At 43.4% G+C, this 27709-nt stretch overlaps 1 protein-coding gene across 1 annotated transcript in view; it reads left to right on the top strand.

Annotated features, from left to right (window-relative positions):
* LOC136674798 (neurexin-1a-like) overlaps window positions 1-27709 on the top strand; it is a 353645-nt gene that overhangs the window by 161877 nt on the left and 164059 nt on the right. The window contains 6 exon segments of the mRNA XM_066651019.1: window positions 6684-6806; window positions 8615-8996; window positions 10438-10628; window positions 12766-12827; window positions 12829-12940; window positions 17807-17926. Of these exon segments, the coding sequence (XP_066507116.1) occupies window positions 6684-6806; window positions 8615-8996; window positions 10438-10628; window positions 12766-12827; window positions 12829-12940; window positions 17807-17926 (990 nt within the window).

Here is a 27709-nt window from a genome sequence, read left to right as displayed (position 1 = left end):
GAGGCAACCTCAAATTTACAAGCTAAAAAGAAAGCCGTGTTATTTTCTGCTGGGAGGCAGATAAAGGGTTAAGTCTGGGGTATTTATAATTTCCCTGCCTCATTTTGCAAATGACATGGCTTTGGAGTCACGTAATGGAACCAAAATTGCGCAGTAATCCACTCACTCAGACGTAAACAAAGCCCCAGCTGTAACTCTGGGCTCTTTACAGTGTTAGTGGACTGACCCCCAGGGTCATTTCTACCGCCACAGATTAGCATTACCTCAGGTTGTTTATAATTTTTACTTTATTAAGGCCATTAATAATTTCAGGACAGAATGCCTCACACATCCAGGCCACTAGGTGTCAGTATAAGGGCTGTTTCACAACATCGCCACCCAAGACTCATTAGACGAACTGGACCCTGGCCCCACCCACAAAATAAGCCCACCCACTGATGTCCAAAACCGGTGATTGGCTGAACGTGGGGGGTGTAGTTAGACTGTAATTAATGTTTGTCAGCCGCCCAGCAGGAGACGAAGCACTCAAATTTCCAACTCATATACACACACTCATGCACACACATTTGCGAACACATCACTGTCAATTAGGACCCCACACTCCCCGGGGCGTCCCTGCCCTGCCCGAGGAAAACTCTGCCACTTCAGCTTAAACACGGCTCGGCTTTAAATGCTGTTAACAAGCGCCGTGACGACTCTAAAAATACCCCCTTCCAGACGGACGCCTCACTTCCCCTCTGCTCACGCCCCCCCCCCCCTCTCTCCTCCGTCGGAGCCGTGAAGATGCGGAGCTCTCCAGGGAACACGGAGACCTGGATTATTTGCTTGTTTTAAAAAATATATATAATACTCTTCTGAACTGAGGGGCATTGATAAACCCACTTTTACCGCCTTGTAGCTCCTGTACTCTTCTAGGAAGCCATTGCCCTGGATATTGAAGCATTGCTGTGAGGATTTTATGGCGTTCAGCCCCAATGAGGTCAGGTACTGGGGTAGGGGGGTGTTGGGGTTAGGGTGGGTTCATAAAAGCAGACAGATTCCAGATTGGAATTATACCTCTGAGTATTGTTTCTACACTGATCTTACAGCTACACTTTACAGCTACTGTACTTCACCCATTGCTCTGAATACTTTTTAAATCACCCACACCACAGAGCAGCTGCAGTTTGGTGGTGGACTGACATGCTGTTGGTGTGTCAGTGTGAGTTGCCCTGGAATGAGTGGATCAGACACAGCAGTGCTCCTCGAGTTTTTAACTCCTCAGTAGTTTAACTGCTGGACTAAGAAGACTCCACTAAACCAAAGATGTCCATCCAACAGCGTCCTGTGTCGACAGATCAGGGACTGGAGGGCGACCAACATGAACTGTGCAGCGACAGATAAGCTGTCTCTGACTTTACAACTACAAGGGTGTGGACAGTGAGTTGACACGCTGTTCAAAAACTCCAGCAGACACTGCTGTGTCTGATCCACCCGTACCAAGGCAGCACACTCTAACACACCAGTGTCACTACAGCGCTGAGAATGATCCACCACCCAACTCACCCCTGCTCTGTGGTGGTCCTGGGTGAAAGGAGGCTAACACACTACGCAGAGCCAGAGATTGCACACAGTCTGTGTCTGAAAACCTCTCCAAAGCAAATGGTTCTCTTTTAGCCTCCTCTTGTTTGGGATGAACATTTCTTTTGGTGCTGGGAGCAAATTCTACATCAGACACGATCCATTCTGATATTATATTGATCACAGCTTAGACGACGCTTGCTATTCTCTGACACAAACTCAACATCCGGCACGTATAGGATTCCACCGTCAGCTTATATACACACGCAAGGTGTTGATAGCACCTAGGCTCAATGTGGAAAGGTGAGGAAAACAAAATGGATTAACTGTTGACGGGTGATTCGTCTCTGTTTTACAGAGCGTGCTTTATTTTATTTTTATTTAATTATTTACCCCCCCCAACCGCTCTTTGATGGAGTAGCAGTCAGGCTTCATAGCTATCTCTTAGCTTCAGGCCAGAGCGGGTTTTTAGATGAAGGGTAGGGGTTTTTTGAGTGTGTGTGTGCGTGTTGATTTCTTATTCTTCTAATTAAAGCAGCCTCACTAACTCTTCTCCCCATTCAGTTTTCAGTGACACCAGAATGAATCATCGATTTGAATAACCCCCCTCCACACACACACACACACTCTGGAATGACAGCTGTCTCTTGCTTTCCTTCAGCTCTCAACCAGTCGTCCGTCCCCCGCCCTCTTAATCATTCCTGCATTTGTCTGTGCTCGACCTGTCCTCTGTTTATTGCTTACACGGCAAAAAAAAAAAAAAGCCCCCCGTGAGATTGAGTTCATTCCGTTGTGGGTTTCTTCCAGCTCTGAGGAGGTGGGTGGCTGGATGAGGCAGAGGGGGTGGGATTTGCATATACATGGCATCCAGTGTATGGAAACTAGGTGATGGGTGGAGGAACAAAAAATGAGTTACATGAAAACAGAAGGCCGTGTGGTTTGACCTGAGAAACTACAAAGTGGGGTGGTGTCACTGCGGCACGGCTCCAGGGTCTCTCCTGGGTTCAGTCCCCAACTCAGGTGGCTGTCTCTGGATTTCTTCCCGAAGTCGCAGTCCTTTAGGTAGGTGGATGTGCTGCTGTGGTTTTAAATCCACCTCCAGAAAAGCCCTATTTTTTTTCCCGAGCGAGGTTACGTGGAGAAGCCGAAGCATCCAGCTGTTGAGGCGCAATAAGCGGCTGCAGGGATTTGAACGGTTCCTCCCTCCAGCTTCGGAGAACGTGTTTTCTCGTTCCTCAATCGATTATTGAGTGTTGATTAATGGGAAAGTGATGGAACACGTTGGTAAACAAGCTCCTGTGCCAACATTTTGGAACAAATTTAGAGTGAGGGTGTGTTTACCAAGGACCCACAGGAAATGTCATGTTCCTGTTATTACACAGAATTTACTAACCACTGCTTTCTGTTTTCTAGCCTGTCACACACTCTCCCCACTCACATTTGGAATGGGGGCCTAGTACAAGTGAAGGGGAAGTAAATAGCCATTAACGCGCGGATGGTAGCACGTCCGAGGGGATCTAGGAGCATCGCGCTGATGCATGTTCTGTGTACGTGGAGAGGCCGGTGGGACGTCGGACAGCCGGAGGCGTGTATTTGGAGGAGATTGTCCCGGCTTCTGCTTCCCCCTGGTCCTCTCTATCCCTTCCCCCCCTCCCCTCCCCTTCCCTTTCCCCTTCCCCCGCCTCTCGCTTCTCGCCTTCACGCTTTTCAGGAAGAGATAGAGGCTAGTCAGAGCGAGCTCGTTTAGAGGCGCCAGCTCACGCCGAGAGCCATCGATCCTCCGCTTCATTTGGGACACATCAAGCAGAGCACTGTGGAATGTTAAAGACACACTCCCACCTCTACCAAGAGCTACTAGTTTGAGGTAGTTGTTAATAGTGGCTTTTATTTAGTGCAAACAATAGCAGCATTTGTTGCTTGATGTTTCCTTATGTTTCCAGATCTTTTAAAGGGACTCTGTGTAGTATTTTTATTTAAATATCAGCTTCAGAGTCATTCTGATGCTTCACTAAGCTGTAATAGCAAGAATATGCCTTCTGTTCTTGCTACTCCACAATCAGCACTGCAGAAACTGCACTGTGTAACTTCTTCTGGAGGAGGGTAGGAAATGACCTCACTTCCCTCTGTCCACCCTCTTGATTTTTTAAAAGTGCAATACACTCTGCAACATTTATTAACATTATTGTTTCGGAAACCATAAAATACTCACAGGAAATATTCTGGGTGGGGTGTGGTGTAGTTTCCTACCCTCCTCCAAAAGACACATAGTGCAGTTTCTGCAGTGCTGTGCCTGCAGTAGTAAGAACACAGCTTCTGTCCTCCTCCTTATTTCAGTTCAGTGAAGCATCGCAATGATTTTGAAGCTGTAATTTCAGAGTAAAAATCCTACATACTGGTCCTTTAAAGTGATCCATGCTCTGGAGACATCGTCCGCGTCCGTCCTCAAGACGCAGCACTTGTTCTCTAACAATCTCTTTCTTCAAATGAGAACATCTGGCCCTGTTCTGGCGTTCGCCCACATTTTCAGAGCTGGACCCTCTCACGGGGGAACTGTAAATGGCTTTCCGTGTCAGTCAGGTCTACGTGATGTTCCGTCTCCGCGTGCCAGGGGAAAACAGAGCCTCCAAACTTGGCAGACTGCTCCACAGTGCTACGTGTCCAGCCGCAGTCTCTGACTGTCTCCCTCACAAGAAGGAAGATGCCATCAACAGAACCTAGGGCAAAATCAGAATTCAGGACTTCTAATCGACATAATCTTGCCTCTTTTGATTATATTGATTTTTCTTTCAGTTCTCTTCACCTTTTTTATTTGTTTATTTTGTTAATTCTGTTACGAATGTGTGAGTGTGAAGGGACTTGCGCCCCTTAACTAGATAAACGGTTACAGAAAATGAATGAATTAATTGATTAATACCGCTGTACTCATGGAATCTGCCCATCCAATTTGCCACCTGGAAGGAGAACCTAAACACAGAGGCCACCTGAGCAACACGATCAGCTTGTACCAAAGAGAAATGCCTTGTCTGTGGTTTGGACTTGTTTTGACTTTAGTGATAACGACACTGAACACAAAGAAGTCCAATGTAAACCCTTCAGTGCTTAGAGCTTAAGTTATCTGGCTAAACTGAGAAATCCTGAGTTTTTTTTTTGTGGGCTGCCTAAGTCCTAAGAAAGCATGGGCTAAAAATGAAGCGTTCTGGTTTTGCGCTGCTTCTTATGTAGAATGCTAACATTTTGGAATGGTCCTGTCTCTTCAATCGCATCGCTGGATTCGTGAGAGCACAGACGAGGTTAAATGGAGCAAAAAATAACATGACGAGTGCTGAGAAATAAGAGCACTCATTAAACATGAAGAAATTGAGAATAGAGAAGAAAGAGAACAGAGTTAAAATGACCAAACATCAGTGTTTCTGCTCCTCACTTCGGAACTCCCGATGAACTGAACTGGGGGCAGGGAGAAGCTGCTCTGGGGTGGTATTTTGATCAAAGTAGGTCAAAGATATTCCTTAAAAATATATTTGATGTACTATTTACTCCCCATCCTCTGCTTAGTACCACTTAGAATAACCACTCAACCAATACATAGCGGTCATTATTCTGTAGTGCCTTTGGGGAACTGATGCAACCCAGATTTGGAGTGTGTAAATATACCCACCCTCTATTCTCAGGGTCCTTAGCTGTTGTGCTACATTACATACATTAGCCTCGTTAGTTCAGGGTGCGGTTACTGAGCGGACAAAACCCACAGGAATGGCAGTAAGCACTAGACTTGCTAACACTTAAGAACCCTCAGGCCCCGCTAAAATCCCACCCAGCATTTAGGCTCCTGTTTCTCACCCCCCCCCCCCCACCCCCCCTCCTAGCAGTGCTTTACAACTGAGGCGTCTCAGCAGCACATCTGCATGCCTCACGCAGCTCCTGTCCTCGGATGGAGAGGAAGGGAAAACTGGCACTTTCTACTCGACAGAGAAAAATATCATTATGTTGGCACATCATTCATAATTCATGTCTCTGAGAGAGCAGGAATCCGGCGCTGAGGATATGAATAAACAATATAGAGTGTTTGTACAAGGCCCTGGACTGAGCCCAGCGAAATAGCTGCTAATTGAATCCTTACAATCTACTGCCATCAAGTGGTCAATTGTGGTATTACACCATTCAGTCAGTTTGATTTTTTACTTTACACCCTCTTTGTTTACAAACACAACTATGGAAGCCTACTCCTGCCAAACTCGTTTCTGAAAAGGTCATAGATTTTTGAAAAAGTTTTTGTATTTTTCATTTTCATTTGTTTTTTATATATATATTCTCCTCTGGTCTTCTACCTGCCAGACGTGAGCTTCCACAAAAGATGTCCCTTCAGGAAAAAAGAAACCTGAATTATTGCAGTGGAGAAAAATCCTCCTGCTGCTGACTTGTAATCCACAGGGAGCTTAGCGTCCAGGGCCAGCGCTGAAATGAATGATGTGACAAAATGGACGTTTCTGGAGATAGGTTTTGTCTTTGTCATTACTTTGACCTACAGTGAGACCCTCCTCTCAGACCTGTGGAACCCACCCCTTCATTCCCCCTAGTCCCGCTCATCAGCAGATACGTGAGGTACTGATAACTGCAGCTGCTGTAATGGCAATTCACGGGTCCAAGCATTTTAGTCCAACTACTTTAATGATGCTATGGAGCAGCTGCACATGAGCCTGCGTTCACCTGGTCCAATGCTAAGTGTCTGCTAGAGGGATATACAAGTCCTGGGTTTTGCGTTTCTTGACAGTGATGGGAGATCTGAAGCACAAAATCACCCGCCATCCATACCTGACCTCAGTAATGTTCCTGTGGCTGAGTGCTATCAGATCCTTGCAGCAGTGTTCCAGTATCTAGGCCTTCATAGAAGAGTAGAAACTGTTGCTACAACAAGAAAATAACCTAAACCTGTATTAATACACTTGATTTCCAGAAAATTCTCAGGCGAAACCTTGGATCATGGAGTGTATGTTTGCGTTTTGTCTTTGCTGATGTATGTTTTTAATTTTTTTTTTATTATTTATTTTTTATTATTTTCTCCATACCTCTGTCCCCTCCACCTCTCTCTGGGACATGTGCTAACCCATGTCTGGACTGTCTCGCAGGCAAGGGGCCCGAGACCCTTTTCTCGGGGCAGAGTCTGAATGATAACGAGTGGCACACGGTGCGAGTGATGAGGAGAGGGAAGAGCCTGACGCTAACTGTGGATGACCAGTCGCCTATGGAAGGTATCCCATCTTTATCTTCTTGTGTGCCCCAAAAAAACAATCGACAGGTAAAAGTGTGGTTACTAATGCATTTGTACCAGTCTAATGTTTGGACACGCCCACTCAGGGAGGGTTTCCTTCGTTATTGGCCATTTTCCACATATAGTGAATGTACAGTACCAGTCAAAAGTTTGAGTGACACCTCGTTCAATGTTTTTTATTTGTTTTCAATTACGAAGGAACTTATATGGAATTATGTAGCAAACAAAAAAGTGTAAAACAAACCAGAATAAGTTTTATTACTTTGCCCACTCTCGCCGTTCTCTCAATCAGCTTCATGAGGTCGTCACCTGGAATGGTTTTCATTGAACAGCTGTGGCCTTGTCAAGAGTTAATTTGTGTTTGTGACCATAACGTGGGTTGTGCAGAGGTAGGGTATGCAGTGAATAGCCCTGTTCCATCAATGACTAATGAGATATGTCCAAACTTGTGACTGGTACTGTATATAACATTATTGATTCAATATATTGAGGTGTGGAAGTGATTAAGGACTCAGGTGTGGTTAGACGAACTTAAAACTCAACCAGAAACTCAAATGCTGGAAGAAGCTGAAGCCCAAGGAGGGATATTTGTTACTTAACGCAGCATATCCGAACCTTTCATGGGAAACTTCAAAACACGGCTAGTTGAGACTTCAAAGCCCAAGTCACAGTCATTTAGGTGGTAAACACCAGCAAGAAAGTCTCATACAAGGAAACTGGATGGCTTAATTTTTGTGGCAGCTTAGAGCTAGTACCAAGCATGGCGTCAGCATAAAAGATTAATCTGACAGAGGACAGATTGAGTCTTTTCAAGTCATTAATGAAGAAGCACTTAGGCTCCCACTGATGTTCAAAAGTCTGCAGAAACTGCATTCAAGGACATGTTCTTGGAACTTTTATTTCATTTTTTCTCCCCCCCCCTCCCCCCCCCCTCCCTTTCAAACAAGCATCATGACTGCACCGCTTTAGCACACACTGAATTCCACACACTTCCTGTTTATCATCTACAGAAAAACATTATTAGGTGTCTCTCAGGTTTCAGGTGAACACTGGCCCAACTTCAGCTTCACTCTATAGGTATTGTACATGTAGCTCCACCCACAACAAACTCCTGCTTCAAAGACTCTTATAACTCTTATAGTTATCACCAGAGACACTGTTTTATCAATCTTTGAATTTATTGTTACTGTAAGTACAGCTCCACCTGACCCTAACCATATTGTTGACCCTCACCTGACTCAAAATCCTAAATTAAAAAAGTGACATCATTACACAACAGCTTTGACTACTGTTTCTATGAGTACATGCAACAACACACACACACACACACACACACACACATCAGTCTACATATAATAACCCATAATAATGCATACATTTTAGACAAACGTATAATGCTTGTGTGTTTCAGCAGATATCTATTGTTGATGTATTGGATAAAACATTGATTTACTTTTGCAAATATTAATGTGACTTGATTACTAGCAAGGTTGCAAGATTGGATGGGGTTCTTACAAATTCTTCCTTTGTTTTTTGCAGGAAATATGTAGCTGCACAAAATGTAAAAACTGCAAAACCATTATAAACCTTTGCCAAATTCCTGAATGTAATGACTTCATCATGCAGCTGGAGTTTGTTTAGACTCAGCTCACAGTGATTTATCAGTGCATTACTTCCAGCCCAGTGTCAGCATCAGCTTTAACGTGCTCGCTTTCTCAGCCATTCCATCCTAATGTTAACCCTAGTCAGCCCAATCAACCCTAGTCCTGTCTCCTGTCCCGTTCTAAGGTCAGATTCCCGGTGACCACACCCAGTTGGAGTTCCACAACATCGAGACGGGCATCATCACGGAGAAGCGCTACATGCCCATTGTGCCGTCCAACTTCATCGGCCATCTGCAGAGCCTGGTTTTTAACGGCATGGCCTACGTCGACCTGTGCAAGAACGGGGACATTGACTACTGCGAGCTGAACGCCATGATCGGCTACAAGAACATCATCGCTGACCCGGTCACCTTCAAATCGCGCTCCAGCTACGTTTCCCTGACCACTCTGCAGGCCTACTACTCCATGCACCTGTTCTTCCAGTTCAAGACCACCTCCTCGGACGGGCTGATCCTCTACAACAGCGGAGACGGCAGCGACTTCATCGTGGTGGAGCTGGTCAAGGGGTCAGTAGATCAGATAGAGATTAGATTAGACGTACTCTATGTTGTGGTTGCCCACCCTTCTAAAGTTCAGTCTATGAAGTCGGTTTGAAGTTGGTATGCTATCGCTCTTCTTTTGTGTCTGTTTCATCTTCTCAGGCTCCACATCCTTTCAGACCCATGTATCATGAAAAGCATCAACTTAATTGTCTCTAACTTTTCCTTCGTAGCGTAGGTAGCGTTGCTAGACTTGTGTAAGTTTGCAGTTAAAATGGTGGTAAGTGGTAAGTAAACTTGCAAAACTTGGCAGCTGTAAACTAAAACCAAGCTCTAAACCCAAATGTATTATGGCTGATTGACCAAGCCGGGGTTGCCTTTGCCAAGCGGTCGCTCTAAAGTAACTGGCCATCATCCAGTAGGTGCACAGTGTTGTGATTTGTAAGATAAACGATTTAGCTCGAATATGGGTCAGCAATTCTTCTCTTCTTTATTAAGTTTGCAACGACCATTCAATGCTATTAAACATTCAGACTCCCTGAGGCCCAGAGGACATCTCTCTCCACTAGCGTCTACATTCTGCCTTATTAAGTTCCCACTTATTGAGTGGGACAGACATTGGCTGTCATCTGATGGCCACTTTATGAGAAACACCTACCTTGTAACCCAACTCATTACTTTTGACTGTACGAATGAGTGTCTGAAGGGATGTGGAGCCCCCACAGAGCAGTTACTGGGAAAAAAAGGAAATTGATACAAAAGAATATATTTACTATGACAGCTGAACGTTGGAGTCTGATATGTGGAATGAGGTCGTGTAATGGGTCTACTCATCATAATCTCATTCATTCATCAGGATCACGATGGGTCCAGAGCCCACCCAAAATGTTGTATGGCTGGAAGCAGCACATTAGTTAAGGGATAGTGTGTGGCTAACACTAAGTGGGCATCTTCAAGGTCAGGTTTTGTCCTGTAGAGAATTCACACAGCTGAGATGCTTTATTTTTTTTTCCCCTTAAACTGTGAGCCGCTCAGTTTCCATGGTAACAGTTTGTCACTGAAGGGGTAAATACTAAAAATCAAATATTAAATTTCACAAATGACTAAACTGCACAAAAGAGGGTTGCTTTCTTTTTTGTAACACTCCACTGACCATATATTTGCACTTTGTAGTTCCACAATTACACACTGTAGTTCAATAGTGGCTCTGCATACTTTGTTAGCCCCCATTTTACCTTGCACTTCAAGCACCACAGTGCCACATGTGTGTTGCACTGGTATACGAATGGATCAGACACAGCACAACACCTGGAGTTTTTAGACATAACTACATTGTTATTCCACCTTGTAGGTTGATAATGGATAAACATATTTCAGGTGTTATAAGGTGTTATAAAACATTTATAATGTGTTTATGAAGTCTTATGGATATAGAATTCATAGGAATCTGTTGTTATTTTCCACACAGTTACCTGCACTACGTGGCGGATCTTGGGAATGGAGCGCAACTCATTAAAGGGAACTCCAACAGACCTCTCAATGACAACCACTGGCACAACGTGATGATCTCCAGAGACTCTAACAACCTGCACACGGTCAAGATCGACACCAAAGTGACCACCCAGACCACCATGGGCGCCAGGAACCTGGACCTGAAGGGTAAGCAATGTCTAAGCTTAATAATAAAAGACCATAGCAGATCTGGGCAGGTAGTGGTCTCCTCCAAGCGTGTTGAGCTGCAGTGTAGGAACCTACAGTCGGGTTATGTGGGGTTTAATAGACGTGACGATGGATGGTCATCTCATGTCAACTTCTGCATTATTGGCTGTCCCAACATTGAGTCATAAACAAAGTCATTCCAAGGATTTCTAACGGCTCCCGTTTTTGTGAGGTGGTACCAGCATCAGATTCAGAATGCATTGACATTTTTTGGGCCTGTGTTTGGTAATTCTTGCCTGTTTTAGCTTGGGCATATCTCAGTGGGTGGAGGGCAGGTCGGTGGGCAGATGGCAGACGGCAGAGTGGGAAACATTCTATTGTGGACGTCAGCGGAGCTGCGAGGTTAAAGGGTCAGTTCTGCCATATGTCCACACCGCAGACCGGCCTTTCAGAGTTGGGTGAGGTGATGGTCAGTGAGTAATCTTTAAACAAGACCTGGCTCTCTGTTGATGGCTCAAATCTGCAGAATTTCTCTATGCTCGTACTCCCCATAAGCCTGGATGTGACTTGTTTATTTAAAGGAGCAATCTGTTATCAGGTCAACCATATACTCATACGGGGTAGATGTGTTTAGAGTGGGTTTAGCGCAGGATTTCTGAGTCCTCCAGGCCACTAGGTGTCAGTGGAGTAACTGTTTTATAAGGTAAAGAAGACTTATTGGAGAAAATGGCTGCTAATTCCTTAAGACTGAGGTCAGAGTATGGAGGTCTTCCAGTGTTAGCACTGACCCCGACATCTGGGCCTAGTTTAAGGGGAAACGGAAAAATTCCTGGCCAATGGAAGCAGAGAGGGAGTATAAGTAAAATATGCAAATGAGTTAGGGACAAGGGGATATTAATACCAAATCTATATGTATCTAGTGTATAATACTTATTGCTCATTAATACATATTATTTATTAATTCTACTACTGTTACTACTTGTACAAGTAATGTTTATTATTATTATAGTTAATTGTAAGTGTTTAGTCTCTGTAAATGTCTAGTCTGTCTCTCTCTCTCTGTCTCTCTCTCTCTCTCTCTCTCTCTCTCGCTCTCTCTCTCTCTCATTCTCTCTGTCTCGCTCTCTCTCTCTCTCGCTTTCGCTCTGTCTCTCTTTCGCTCTCTCTCTCTCACTGTCTCTCTCTCCCTCTCTCTCTCTCTCTCGTTCTCTCTTTCTTTCTCTCTCTCACTCTCTCTCTCGCTCTCGCTCTGTCTCTCTCGCTCTCTCTCTCTCGCTGTCTCTCTCTCTGTCTCTCTCTCGCTCTCTCTCTCTCTCTCGCTGTCCTCTCTCTCTGTCTCTCTCTTCTCTCTCTCTCTCTCTGTCTCTCTTCTCTCTCTCTCTCTCTCTCTCTCTCTCTCTCTCTCTCTCTCTCTGTTCTCGTCTCTCTTCTCTCTCTGTCATCTCGGTATCGTCTGGCTCTCTCTCTCGCTCTCAATCTCATCTCTCTCTCGTCTCTATCTCTCTGTGCTCTGTGTGTGTGTGTGTGTGTGTGTGTGTGTGTGTGTGTGTGTTTGTGCATGCATTCTACACACTGACCACTGGAGTGCAGTAGAGTTATATGATCATAAAGTATTTCACTGGGTGCTCATCTCACATACATAGGAATGTATTGATTTTTAGAATTAATAATAATAATAATAATAATAATAATAATAATGTTAATGTTAATATTGGTACTTTTTTTTCAAAATAAAAGTTCACATCACACTCATTAATTGACTTGGTCAAATTGCCTGTTCCACTAAATATCAGCACTCCATTAGCTACTGAATATGTCTAAATCAGTGCTCCTCAGCCCTGACCCTAGAGGCACCCATCCCTGAGCACTTCCTCCTTTCCTTTCTCCCAACAAACTGATTCAATTCACTTCAGAAATAAACAGTGACTTTCCCCAGAGGTCCCTGTGTGTTTGTGTAGATGTAAATATATGGTTAACAACAGCTGACACCCAAATGATTTATGCTTCATAGAACGTTTTAAAACCTTGGCCACCAGGTGTCAGTATATAATGGTTGCTTCCTCGCGTAAAGATGATTAATTGAGAAAGTGGCTAGTTACTCTTTTAACCCATAACTCCTCGTACTCTTCCTCTGCAGGAGACCTGTATATTGGGGGCGTGGCCACAGATATGTACAAAAAGCTTCCCAAGCTCGTTCACCGCCCAGGAGGGCTTCCAGGGCTGCCTGGCCTCCGTCGACCTGAACGGCCGGCTTCCCGACCTCATCTCGGACGCTCTCACCTGCGTAGGGCAGATCGAGAGGGGCTGCGAAGGTGAGACCTGCGCTGGGAACTAGGGGGCGCTGCTGGACTGGATTGTGTTGTCTCTTATTCTTTCCCCTTTTTATTGCGGTGTAGTGTGATGCGTGTTTTCTTGATGATGTAAAGAGAGTAATGTGGGGAGGCAGTGTATCCAGAGCCCAGAGGCGTGAATAAAGGGTCACGCCACTAATGCAACAAATTGGTGCCAAACCACGGGCAAAACTGAGTGTATCTGACCACAGTGATCAGGTCAGATCTTAGGGTACTTTGATTTTCAGAGTGATGCTGGTAATAATGTAATACATTAAAGATGCAGTCTGTCATTTTTACCAACAACACAGTGAGGTAAGACTAATGCTGTGTGGAAGGACAGTGCGTCTCTCTGAACACACATTATGTATTGCGTACGTTATGTATTGCATTGGCCAACGTACACAGTGTTTACACACACACACACACACACACACACACACACACACACACACACACACACCACAACACCCCTCTGGCGGGCTTCATAGATAATAATGGCGGAGGACTCTCTGCCGTTTCTCCGCCGTAGCATTTTCCCATAATCAGATTACACTCTGGAATTTCAGTTTTGTCAGAGTTACCTCATTGCTTTTGACTTCTCTGTGCTGGGTGAAGGAGGTGGGGGAGGGGTTAAGGGGGGGGGGGGCTTTGCCTGGTGGAGGGGTCTTTATTTGAATAATAGATGCTAGCATTGGGATTGTTTCAGTGTGGGGAATGTGCTCAGCTATTTGCCTCATTCAGAACCCTTATTTGACTCCATTTTCTTCATGGTTGACATGATTGGGATTCATTAATTCTGGCGTTGGCTCTCACTGTTGTCCATCTATCACTGGTGTTGGGTGTTCCTGGCTGAAATATAGTTCAGTTTAAAACTTCCTTTGATTCCCAGTCTAGCCGCCATCTTGTGCGAGTTTGTTTGCCCATTTCCCCCAAGAAGCAACACACTTCTAATAGCACATTTCCACTACATGGTACCTACGCTACTTGGCTTGGCACAGCTCTACGCGTTGTTTTGTCCCTGGTACGTGTTGGTTTTCCATTACAATGGCTCCCCCCCAAAAAAATAAAATAAAATAGAGCTGGTGATGTCTCCAAACATCCTCTCTATAAGGAGCCACAGCCTTTAAAAACCACAACAACAGTAGCTTGAATTCAGGTGCTGTTTTTGTTTTTGGGACTGTGTTTGCATTTTGTCTCTCTGGTGAGTCGGGGTTCTGCTAGGTTTAGTTCCTACTCAGTTCCCTTGGACCCATGAGTGAGCAGGTATTAAAAAAAATAAAATCAGGTACCAAATTTGCCTATTGCAAATGTGAGAGACAAGCTGAGTAAAGCCTAGTAGAGTGGAGTGGGTACCAAGCAGTGGAAAAGCACACTTTTCTTGTGGTAAGATTGCTGTGTCTTTTAGCTTAAAGCAAGTCACTGGAAAGGAATGGAAGGCGGAATAGAAGCACAGGGTTATTCCGGTGACTACACTCTCAGAGAAAAACAAACAAACAAAAACATGGTCTCTGTTGTGCTGTCACTATTTTGATACCTTCATAGGCTACATATTCAGTACATTGTTAGTGAATTTTAATAGGGCATCAGGAGCAGTTTCACTCTGAGGGTGACTCTCCAGCCAGTCTCTGGGGACTCAGACCTCAAGATTTTTTACTGAAAATCCACAGCATTAGCAGCAAACCTTTAACAGAGAACAGCTGCTACTCCAGGGCACTGGGTGAAGGCTAGCCATTCACTGACAGCAGCAGCTTTAGAAGGTGCCTTGGTAACAGGCCTTTAATGTTATAACTATGTAATTATGTTGAGAAAATGGCATAGAAATGTCATGTGTCGACTGCACATGTAAAGTACCTGTATCTTTAATATATATTTATATATTTCTCGTCATGATTTTGAAGATGCCGTCCAGTTGCCTAGTAACAGCCACAGAGTTTGGTTGATGAATAGGGTGATTTTTCTTTTTTCATTTTTTGAAATGCCTACATAATTCATAATCTACATAATTCACCTGACATTATTTCGAATTCTCTCTCTCTCTCTCTCTCTCTCTCTCTCATCTGTCTGTCTGTCTGTTCCTCTAGCTGTGTATCGGTGTCCAGCCTCTTTGACTCGTCTCTGTACCTCTACTAACCCCCTGATATCTCTGCCTTTTTCTTTCCTTAATTGACAAAAGTCTCATTGATGAAAGCTGACCTTCAAGGTAGATAGCTTTGTTTTGTTTGAACCTCAGTCTGAAACCGCTGCACCTGTTACATAACACCACCATCATCGTCCTCATCTTCATCATCATCATCATCATCATCACCTCACCATCCTCAGTGCTCTGTGGTCCGCTCGGCTTTAGAATGGAATGGAGGGGTTGCCCATAGTGAATACAGACGTCTGTCTTTGTATCTCTGGATACGGGACACCATCGCCATGTCACTGTATATTTTTGTTGACCCTGTTTTCCCACCGTCATTGTTTAATAAATCTCCCCCAGTGCATGCTCTCATGGCCAACTGCATGTGAGTTTCCTGATTTCGTTTGTGAAAGTCTTTGTTAAAAGTTAATGAGATGATAATGTTAGAAAAACTGAAATGACTGCAAAGTCCCTGGCACTCTATTATTATTTCATAATAAGACATAATGTACTCTATGGCCAAATATTTCTAGACAAACGTGTGGATGTGATGGCCTTCAACCTCAAGATTTAGAGCCCCCTAGTCAACTGTTGGCATTGGCATTGGGCGTGATGACTTTATTGTTATATAATAAATAATTATATAACAATAATTATAATATAATAATTGGGTGCACCAAAAGTAGCTGAACTCACTCATTAGAAAAGGTGTATAGAAATGTTTGGGCGTATGGTATATTTACATGATGCTGTAATACACTTATTCACCACTAATCCAACAATAATCCCAAACTTAACCCCAGTAGAATTAATCATTGTTTTTAAAGAATCTAATTATTTGGTCAATATCTCAAAACTCTCCTGTGGCTTCTAATAATCCATTTGTAATATGTCACTATTACTATGTACTTACATAGTAACAAACACTAATATCATGAAAATACCAACTGATGACAAGGATGATACTAACAGTGATCTAAAATGACCCCTAAATCATTTCACTAACATTTCACTAACATTTTCATGAACATCGCTCAGGAAGGAAGGGCGGGCAGACAGACAGACAGACAGAGCTGAAGACAGAAAGACAGAGCGGTAGACAGACAGACAGAGTGGTAGGCAGACAGACAGACAAAGCAGTAGGCAGACAGAAAGACAGAGCGGTAGGCAGACAGAAAGACAGAGCGGTAGGCAGACAGACAGACAGAGCGGTAGGCAGACAGACAGACAGAGCGGTAGGCAGACAGACACACAGAGCAGTAGGCAGACAGACAGACAGACAGAGCTGAAGACAGAAAGACAGAGTGGTAGACAGACAAACAGAGCGGTAGGCAGACAGACAGAGCGGTAGGCAGACAGACAGACAGAGTGGTAGGCAGACAGACAGACAGAGCAGTAGGTAGACAGACAGACAGAGCTGAAGGCAGAAAGACAGAGCGGTAAACAGACAGACAGACAGACATCACTTTGACTCTCCTTTCTCTGCTTTTCTCTCTAACCCTCTCTATTTTACCCAAACCTACACACAAGCAACTGTGTGCAAGGCTTTGTGCACTCCCTGGCCTTGCGTAGAAGGGTTGGTCCACCAGGGGGCGCCAAGAATGTACTTATCATACATAACACAATATAAAAGTCAAGTGGGCTTCACAAGTAATGAAGGTAAATATTGACTTGAAAAATGCTGAAAAATACACTTCCTTTGGGAAATATTTTGTCTTTTGTGTGCACCACGAGTCACTAAGTAAATAAATAAATAAATAAATATATGTTAAACAATGTATCAATTATTTTCAAAATATATTGGTGGCCTGTGATATTTATTTATTTATTTATTTATTTAATGAAGGAACATTTATTGTCCAGAATAAATCTCCATAAAAGTGTTGTAAACATCTTAAACCCGGTTTTAAACCCGGTGACGTCAGTCCGAACCTGTTCTACGTGTGTGTGTGTGTGTGTGTGGGGGGGTGTTTCTCTGTTTGTTTTCTTTGTAGGGAGCGTAATCATTTTCTAAGCCTTGTTTCTGAGCGTTTTATATCTTTTATATATTTATATCTTGTGTAAATGTCTGGGACTAAGTAAGTGACCAGGGGCCTACACTTTTGCACATGTCTCTGCCCATACACTATATGTCCAAAAGTGTGGGAACTTTATTTATTTACTTTAAACATCCAAGAGAACCATGTTGGGTCGCTGTCCAGTGCTGGGGGGGGATTTACACCCCTCAGTGTGTACAGAGCTTATGTAAGCAGTGAGTGAGCTAGGAATGGGTGCCACTAAGTCACTAATTAAAAGGGGGTCCAGATACTTTTGGACCTGGAGTGTGTGTGTGTGTGTGATGTTCTGAGGAGAAATGGTGATGGAGTTCATTAGCGAGTTGAGCGTCTGGGAGCTGAGAGTGCGTCACCTCGCTGTTCGCCGTATGGTGGAGCTATCTTTATCAGGATTAATATTCCTGCCAAAAAGAGCAGTTTTACTTTCACACTGCTGTTACTGTTTGATTAGATCCGTCTGTGTGTGTGAGAGAGAGAGGGAGAGGGAACTTGCTGAATTTCTCAGCATTAACCAACAAATGTGATAAAGTATGGTGTATAACTCTCTCTCTCTCTCTCTCTCTCTCTTGCCCTCTCTCTCTCTCTCTCTCTCTCTCTCTCTCTCTCTCTCTCTCTCTCTCTCTCTCTCTCTCTCTCTCTCTTTCTCTCTCTCTCTCTCTCTCTCTCTAGGTCCGAGCACTACTTGTCAGGAGGACTCTTGTATGAACGAGGGGGTGTGTCTTCAGCAGTGGGAGGGCTTTACCTGTGACTGCAGTATGACATCATTTGCAGGTCCACTGTGCAGCGATGGTGAGTGCATCTGTCTATCTGTCTGTCTTTCTGTCTATCTATCTGTCTTTCTGCTCACAGTGGTCGCCCCTGTTTTTAATTTCACATTAGAATCATTGCACTGTAGTAAATACTATTAATTAATTTAGATCTACACTGTATTTAAATACAATACACAGGTGAAAATAATACATAAATCATACAAATAAAAGTGCACACATTTCAATTACAGTATTTTCTGTTTTCTGCTCTTCATGATATAATAAAAACGAATATTATTATTATTAATATGAATGTGTACAATGGAATATAATCATAATCAATCAATAAGCAATTATAATGTTCATAAAGTATAATATATGAACGGAAGGTAAGTAAAGTGACGAGTGGGTCCGGTCTGTGTTTCACTGGTGATGATAGTGTTAATAATGACCACACTTCACGGCTGCTATGAGATCTCCTTAATTGTAAATAAATAACTAAGGAATGAAAAGCTGTTGAGAAGCACGCTGTGTGTATTGTATGTAAGTTGTATATAAATGAATGAATATGAGATGAAAGTCTGAATATACAGAATTAAATTCAGAATATTGAGGTAAGTCTGAGAATATGGAGTGAAGCCTGATGTCATCAGAAGTCTTGCCCCATCCTGGGAGCAAGATTCATTCAATATTCTCAATTTACAATTGTTAATATATTTGATTTATTTGATGATTAATGCCACGTAATTAATTGTTCACATTATTATTATTACACAGATATTTTTAGATCTATAATAATGATAATAGTATTAATTATAATAAACAGTGAAATTGCGTTGTTGTTGTTATGACAGTTACATCTGTCAGTACTTTAGGCTTGTGTCCTTTGGTAACCGTGGTTACGAGGCTGGCCAGCTTGAGTTTACAGTTCTTCCTTTTCTTTACATTCCAGTGACAAGTAAAGCCATTTACTAAACGGTACTTATTAGAGGGTGTTCTGTAAATTAATAATTTATAACCTGAAACACAAGGGACTTATTGGTTGGCAAAATATTTATCAATTATTTCTCAACTCACTAGACTGATTAGACATTGGCCTCTAAAAGAAACTGCTTTAGACCCTTCTCTCAGGACGTAGTCCATGTTTTTCCCTTGAACCTGCTGTTTATTAACATTCGGGTAAACTTCCAACACCATACCATACAAAGGTTTTGGTGTTTCACTGAAACCACTGCCGTCTGTGATGGGCTTGAGATAAACGGTCGGATAAGGCCTAGCTTTAGGGTCATGAACATCCACAAATATATTTAGTATACGTTTTACGAGTGTCAGTTATAATTAGTACACATAGTACACATTCTGGGACTGATCTATTACACATGACTCTAGTTACATATAAATAACAGTGTGCCTCTGGCTTTATTGCTGTGACTCACAGCGTATGACGCTGATGTTTATACAGATAGTTGGATATGTTTTAAGGAGGCTGTCAGCAGTGACTCTTTGTTGCCTGTGTTTTTAATCAAAGCAGATTGGATGTATTAGATAAGAAGGGAATATCCTGTATCTGCTGCTGTTTAATTAGTTCTGCCTGGGTTTCTCACCAGGAATGAATAATCACTCTGGATATTACAGTAGGTCTCTCAAATAAGAGTTAATATTAGTCTCTGAGGACACTAAGTACCCCCCCCACACACACACACACACACACACTGGTGAGCTCTCATAAGTAGCAGTATAGTCTGACTGGGTTAGAGACAGAGGGAGATATAGACAGTACCATACAATATTTATTGGGTATACATTTCTTGTAGACGCATGGTATTGAGCAGGATGAGCTTAGCCTCATGTGCAGCTGCTCCAGAGAGTTCTAATTCAATTCAAACAAGCTGAATTCAAATGATTGTTATATATATATATATATATATATATATATATATATATATATATATATATATATATATATATATATATATATAGCTAGATATAGCATTAGCATTCCTTTCTGTGTGCAACTGCAGATATAAAAATATGTTGTCAACTGCATGTTTGCAGCTAGTTTTGTCCGAATCGCACTCCTAGTCTTGACAGGGAAACCGGTAGGAACATGTATAATGAATGTGGTGTCTTGTGAACATAGTGCAGTCTAGTCTGTGCTTGTATGCACATACATCACCCTCTGACAAATATATATATTTGGACTCCCTTTTATTTTGTTCCTCCTCTAAAGCCTCCTTGGAAGAGTTGTTTTTTCTCAAAGTGGCAGACGCTTTAAAAGAAAAGCAGTGAGGACTGTCTGAAGCCTCTGACGCTGGCTTTGTTAGGTACCCAGTGCACTCTCCAGCACTCACAGGAGGGTGCGGTGTGTGTTTACACACGTCTGACTCCAAGATGCTCTACAGCCTGAAAGCAAACGAAGCCAGACTTTGCCTATAGAGCCCACCCTGGTCCTGGTCTACATTAGATGTTTGTAATAACTGTGTAGATACACATTAATAATACATGTAATAACAGTGTACTTGTGATGTAAGTTTACAGCTGTATATTTACTTTTGAGGGCCAGCTATTTCATACACAATATACAAATGTAGCATTGGTCTTTAAGTAACACACAGACACACATATATATATATATATATATGGCTATAATTAACAAGTACGTATGAAGGTACCCACGTGTCAGTCCAGAAATAGAAAGAGTGCACTTACAACGCACCATCTGTGTCAGTTTGGAAACTCTTTAAAGCTTTTATATAATGGTTTTACTTGACTGGGTGGTCTCTGACTATTGCACAGACCCACAGATCTCTTTGGGGAAGTATTGTTTCCCCATATTTTTTATCACTCTGTCAAAACAGTTTACGTATTCATCCCCAATGCAAGCAGTATAGTCCAGCCTGTTTTCATCCTTCTCGACCAGCTGTGCTGAGGCAGCCAACGCTAAAAGCACCCCCTCCACCCCACCCCCCCACCCCCCGAGCCTGCCGTCGTAAAGCAAACACTCAGCCAAGAATCGCAATCAACAAATGCGCTGTTATTTATCCCACGGAGATTTGTGCAACTTCAATGTTGCTGTGCAACAGCTTTCATTAACCTAAGAGGCCACCATTTGCCGCTTGTTTGGATAGGGCTTTCTGTAGAGGTTGATATAAATTGATTGCTTAGTTTCTGAGGCTGCAAAGAAAAGCACAGATAGCTGTGTTTCTGAATGCCACCCTGAAGCCTTTAACCCAGCGGACTATGATAGTGGCTTGAAGGCACTCATTTCCAATGCATCATAGATCATAGAGGAACTCAAGTAGGAATATGTTGATTATATGTGCACAAAGGAATGCTGTTGTGAGTCTGATGTACGTGGAAATGCATTGTATTTTCTGACATCAAGTTCTGTAGTAGGTGTTTCTAATATAGTGGCCTTGTGAAAGCATGTACAAGGCAGTGGCCAGTAGGTGAATACACAAAGCATGTGTTTCAAATAATATGGACAGTATGTGGCAGCACAACAGAGAGGTGTTTCCAATATATTGGCCAATAGCTGGAAATACAGGGAAGGTGTTTCCAGTCAATTGACCAGCATGTGGAACACCAAGGAAGTGTTTCTAATAAATCGGCAATTAGATGGAAGCACAAGGGTGGTGTTTCCAGTAAAGTGGCCAGGCACTATGCATTGCTATGCAGGACTTGTTGGATTGATCAAGAGCAGCTGTGCATTTTGGTTTGGTGAATTCAGCTGAGACTTGCCTAAGTAATTCTGCGTGTGTCGGTTGTGGCTGCCGCCTTTTTCCTTAACTGGGTTTACATGCTGTTTTCCCTTGTTCTGGCATTTGCTCGGCCAGATGGCGCTTTACTCTGCATCCTAAGCACTTGATTAAGCACTTGATCAAGCAATTGATTAAAGCTTCAATCAGGGACGGCTGCATCCGGTTGGCTGGATTAATTTTGGCACCTCAATGACAGAAGCTTTCCAGTTACAGCAGTTCGCTGTAATCTCTGTAAGGTAAATCAAAGCTGATTCCGAGGGTGTTCATACCCTGAGGGGGGTTCAGATACTTGTTTTTGTCGTTATTTAATATGCTTCCAGTTCTTGTAACCTCTTTAAATATAGGGTTTTCCCGTTTTTACTGTACGAGCATAAGCAAAATCTTTGTATTTATATAGGGATAATATCAACCATATATATGTATGTTTACACTGTGTGAAATTTTCATGACAAATTGAGCAATGGGAATGGTTGGTGATATTAACTTCCTGTTTGTGGCACATTAGTATGGGGGGGGGGGGGCTTTCAAGATGGGTAGTGACCATGGCGGCCATTTTGGATCCAACTTTTGTTTTTTCAATGGGAAGAGGGTCATGTGACACATCAGACTTATTGGGAATTTCACAAGAAAAACAATGGTGTGTTTGGTAACTTTGTTGTTTTCTGAGTTATTTACAAGTTTCTGACCACTTATAAAATGTGTTGGATTGTCAATGCAACCCTCTTCTCCCACTCTTCACACACTTATAGCAATACCTCAGGAGAAGTGCTAGCACAGGCTTCCAGTAAACAGGAAGTTAATATCACCAACCATTCCCGTTTTATTAAGGTGTATCTATCTATCTATATATATATATATATATATATATATATATATATAATATTTCCAAAAATATGTTTAGTCTCTGAATTCTACTTCAGTTTTCTGAATGATTATAAAGCCAGCGAAAGAAAAACTCTAAACATTTTGTGTATAATTTTCAAATGGTGTACAATGAAAATACAGTATACTAAAGAGTAGAGCAGAAGCTACCTTTCTGAAACGATCTGAGACAATCGTATAACCTACACATGTAGTTCCCAGATAACTTTGTGTCTTTCTTATAACCCAGATTTGTCATTAGTCCTGATTTATTTGCGTGATATGGTGCCGCATCAGAATAATCTGTGTCCTTGAAACCTGGAAGTAAGCTAATGCCTGCACACTTGCCGTTGCTTTCCGCCTCATTTGTAAACCAAGAACGGCAATAAAGGCAATGATGCACTAAATATGCTTGAAAGCAGGTGAGTCTGTGGCTTGTAGGTGTACAATACTTGAGCTCAGGCACAAATGTTGTTGCTTATTGGAGCTGGAAAACAAGTCCTTAACTTTCAGTACTGTTTTAGCCGACAGGGGAATGACTGAACATGCAAAGGTATTAGCTATGATTTCTACCTCTTTTGTCTGTTAAAAAAAAAATTATTCTATTTACTTTAACCCCTTAACTTTCGAAACTTATCACATCCTATGGCTTATTTTTTAGTAGCTACAAGCAACTGATATATTGAAGAAATATAGGATAAGAACTGAGGCCCCTTTAGTGGGTCCTGGTTATTTACAAGGTGAACTCAGGTTGTTATTGACATTGTTTAGTCATTTCTCAATTTGTAAGCAGTCATTAGTGGTTTTAATTAACTTTAACTAGCTACAGCTTTGGTTTTGGCTTGGCCTTGAGTGTGAACTGAGCGACTGTGTGTGTTTCAGCCTCATTCTTGTGGCTCAGGTCTCAGCACTGATTGTGGTATAATATTGCCCTCACATTTCTTTGGTAGTTCTCATTTTATAGGCATCAGTATTGGCTCCTCAGTATTGTCAGAGTCTTAGTTTAATTGTATTTAGTCTCTAATCTGTAGAGGTGAGACTGTATTCTCTGAACAGAGGTGAGATGACAAAGCACTTTTGTACGCCGCACTAGGTATGAGCGTTTGCCAAATGCTGTAAATGTAAATGTAGTTGCATTCAGAGCCACGCTTCTTAAACCAGAATGCAAAATGATTGAAAATGCTTTGTTGCAACATAATGATAACCATGTAATAACTTATACTTTTACCTGTACACTTACTTTTGACAACATTACCCGGCCGAATCTGCCAGATTTATGCTAAGAGCTGTATCACTTTGATCCCAGCATTGCGTGGAGGTCAGGTGTAGCTGCTCAGGCTTTGAGAATCAGGTTCACGTTTTGTGATTGTTTCATCAGCTTTGCCAATTGCCAATTTCAATGCAGTGTTGTTCAAAGTGTGCTTCCGTGAGATCCATTATCACTTCATATTACTTCTGGAAACCTTGGAAGCCGGCTCATTTGTCTGTCGATTTTCTCTTTGGTTAAATCTAATTGGGCAAAAGCCTATGTAGTTTTAATGTGGCGAGGTGTGTGAGTGTATAGGTGAGAGAATCTGAGCTTAATGAGGCATGTAGTTAACATCAGTACTGCTTTTGCATACTGAGATTACTTGTGGAAGCAATGCATATGGTGGTAGTCTAAGATGGAAGGAGTATTGTGAGAACTGTAGACTGTTATTGTGTATGTTGTGCCCTGTGGGGCGGCACGGTGGCGCAGCAGGTAGTGTCGCAGTCACACAGCTCCAGGGACCTGGAGGTTGTGGGTTTGATTCCCGCTCCGGGTGACTGTCTGTGAGGAGTTTGGTGTGTTCTCCCTGTGTCCGCGTGGGTTTCCTCCGGGTGCTCCGGTTTCCTCACACAGTCCAAAAACACACATTGGTAGGTGGATTGGAGACTCAAAAGTGTTTGTAGGTGTGAGTGTGTGAGTGAATGTGTGTGTGTCTGTGTTGCGCTGTGAAGAACTGGCGCCCCCTCTAGGGTGTATTCCCCCCTTGTGCCCAGTGTTTCCAGGTAGGCTCTGAACCCACCGTGACCCTGAACTGGATAAGCAGTTACAGATAATGAATGAATGAATGAATGAATGAATGGTGAGCAGGTGACCTACACTGTGCACTGTAAATAATGAAGACTTATTAAGTTAAAGTAGTATATCTGTTACATTTAAATCCATGTATAAGACTTACTAACTTTTATAACTATATTATAACATGGATATTATAACATGGTAATAAGTAAAATGAGGTTACCTCTCCATATATAGGAGGTGTACGACTGCGGTTTTGAGTTCTTTCAGTGCTAAAGCCCCTATATTGTGAAGGGTACTATCATGGTGATTTGAGAGGTACTACCCTGATGTTTGTGTACCACCCTGGTGATTTCATGGGCACAACCTCAATGATGTATGGGGCAGCACTCCAGTGATTTGAGGGCTAATTAACCGGTGGTATTACCAATAAAAATCCCACTGATGAGGTAATAAACCTCCACCAGAGAGGCAAGTTCTTTTTTAGATGGTGTAAAGTTGGTTTAGCTGCAGTAATAATGGAATAGCTGTGGAAAAAACCTCAGAAAGACAGGAATCCAAACATGTGTCAGTGTGTAGAGGAAGGAGTCAACATGTCTGAGAGTGTTTACCCTCTTCACTCATCTGCTGGCTCCCCTTTGCTCACTTGTCTGAAACCTCTTATTGGAGCTGGGTGTGTGATGGAGGGTGAGACAGTAAGTATACGCTCTCCTCCCATACCTCTCTCTCTCTTTCTCTCTCAGTATTGATTGCCTGAAAAAGGTGGAATTTGTGCAGTCCTTACACTCCTGTATTTCTCCTGTTGTATGACTACTAGAGCTCTGGATTGCACCAGCAGAGCATGGGAACCCACATTGACCTTTACGCCAGAAGTCTGAAGAACAATGAAACAATAGGTTCAGACTATCTTGATGTTCTACCAAACAAAACAAATAAATAAATAATAACTGAATTACGGTGCTAATACCTTGTATAGAACTCTATACGCATGTTGCATTGTAACTCTCCAGTATGGCCATTAGGGGGCACTGAAGTATCAAGCAAGCACAGGAGCAAAGCAGAATGACAGAGATGGAACAGAGTCCACCAGAAGTCTCTTCCCATGCTTTTTTTCTGTGATAAGAGACCATCATAAAGTCAGAGGACGAATTGTGACACACGGTTCCAGTTGTGTCTCGAGGGCGCATCGTCATCGTTTACAGGCACTGAACTCACCTGAGCGCTCGGATTGGTCACTAATGTCCACATCTCTTGATGGAAGTGGGCAAATCTTTGAGGTTTTAATTAAAGGCGAAAAAAAAAAGTGTTGAGAACGATGGCTGCTAATAGGATGAGTATGGCTTCTGGTCTTCATTTATCCACTTGCCATTCAGCCTTCTTCAGATGAGTGCCTTTCCAAGCACTTCAGATTCCTCTGCTCAACTACAGCCTGGGAGTATTTCATTTCGATTCAGAGCTAATATGCAAAGCACTCTGAGAAAGCGCTCGGGAGGAAGAAAAGAAGTGGGACTGGAAGAGCTGGATCCATGGTTTTGGGCGTCACGCTTGCTAGGTTGACCTTCTTTCACTGCGGATGTGCTTGTAGAGGAAGAATGGAGTGAGAAAAGGGAATGGAGGGGGGGTCCTGTGCTCTGATTGGGTAGTTTAAATAGTTGTGTGTGTGTGTGGTATTCCAAAGGGATTTAGGGCTTAGGTTGTAGGGACCAGGCTGTCTTTGTGTGAGTCTGGTTCTTCTGATTTTATACACAATCCCACTTCTCGAGAAACACACACACAGAAGCACAAGCACACAAACACACAAACAACCCCCCCCCCCCCCCCCTACACACACACACACACACACAGTCATGCTCAGTTGGCCCTTTCTACACAACACTGTTTGATAGAGAATGCTCTTTTTAGCCAGGGAGCGAGCATGAATTCCTCCAATTCAGCACCACCCCAGTGGACAGCGCTTGTTGGCCAAGTCTGCCTGGCTGCTTTCATTGCCGCATACAAGCCTCTATATATGTGAGACTGTTTGTGTGTGTGTGTGTGCATGTGCACACTTGGCGTAAAGGCAGCGAGTGGGCTGTGAGAGCTGTGTGAATCCGCTCGGGCTGCAGCGAGCTGCCGTTGACGTCATCCCTCCGGCCGTCAGACGGACGCCGGAGTGGGAACGGAAGAAAAGAAGTGTAACGTTGGAGCAAAGTCGCTTTTGAAGTTGGACGCGATAGAAGTGGCAGGCGCTGAAAACCTTCACTCCGCCGCCGTTCCTTGCCTCCGCTTGCGCGCTCTTCCCGCCGCTTTACTTGTCGGAGAAGCGAGAGGAGAAGAGAGGCGAGCAGGATCTAAGTAGCGACGCTTGAGAATAAAGTGTGGAGAAATCTTCCTTGCGCACTGCATGTTTGTACACAGGCAGGAATAGGGAAAGGAAAAAAAAGGGAGACTTAGAAGAGAGTATGTCTTCGGCTGGGTCCAAACAGACTCATTCTCTGCAATGCATTCCGGCTTCCACTGATTTGCTGAATACAGCCTGCACATTTGCATAGCCCTCTGTTCCCTTCTCTATTGCTCTACTCTCTCTCTCCCTTCTTTGCTGCCTGCCGAGACTCCCCCCTCCCTCCCTCCATCCCTTCTCTCTCCTCCCTCCCTCCCTCCCTCTCCTCCTTCTGCGCTCTCTTCCACACAAACCTCCGGAGCTGCATTGCCGATGCCTCGTGGTCACCGGCTGCTCTCGGCACCACTCGCCGGACAGAGCGGCATGCTCCCGGACTCTCGGATCCAGTCCCGGGTGGAGCCCCCTTTCTCCCCCATCTGGAGGGGGATGTAGATCCTACTCAGGAACTGCCGTGAGACGAAGGGTCCGCCTGGATATCCTTCACTGGGAAAACAAACTTGTGCCTCTAGCCTCCGATGCTCCACTCCGATACCGTCCAGCGAGTCGACTGGGTCTGTGGGTCCCAGCCCCACAGGATCTGATGCCTGCCCGGGGCGGAGAGTTTCAGCCAGTTTTCTTTGCAGCAGTTTCCCAGCTTTTTTGCAGCTTCTGGCTTTCGGGAATCAAGAGAGCGAGGAACGGAATAGACTCGGATCTCTCAGATCTCTTGGATTCCTTGGATCCTTCTCCTTCTCCAGCTGAGAGATTGTCCTAGTTTTGGCTGTTGTTGTCTGCCAC

This window comes from Hoplias malabaricus, chromosome 2 (genome assembly GCF_029633855.1).
Source record: "Hoplias malabaricus isolate fHopMal1 chromosome 2, fHopMal1.hap1, whole genome shotgun sequence".
Lineage (NCBI taxonomy): Eukaryota > Metazoa > Chordata > Actinopteri > Characiformes > Erythrinidae > Hoplias > Hoplias malabaricus.
This window is presented reverse-complemented; position numbering and strand designations above follow the sequence as displayed.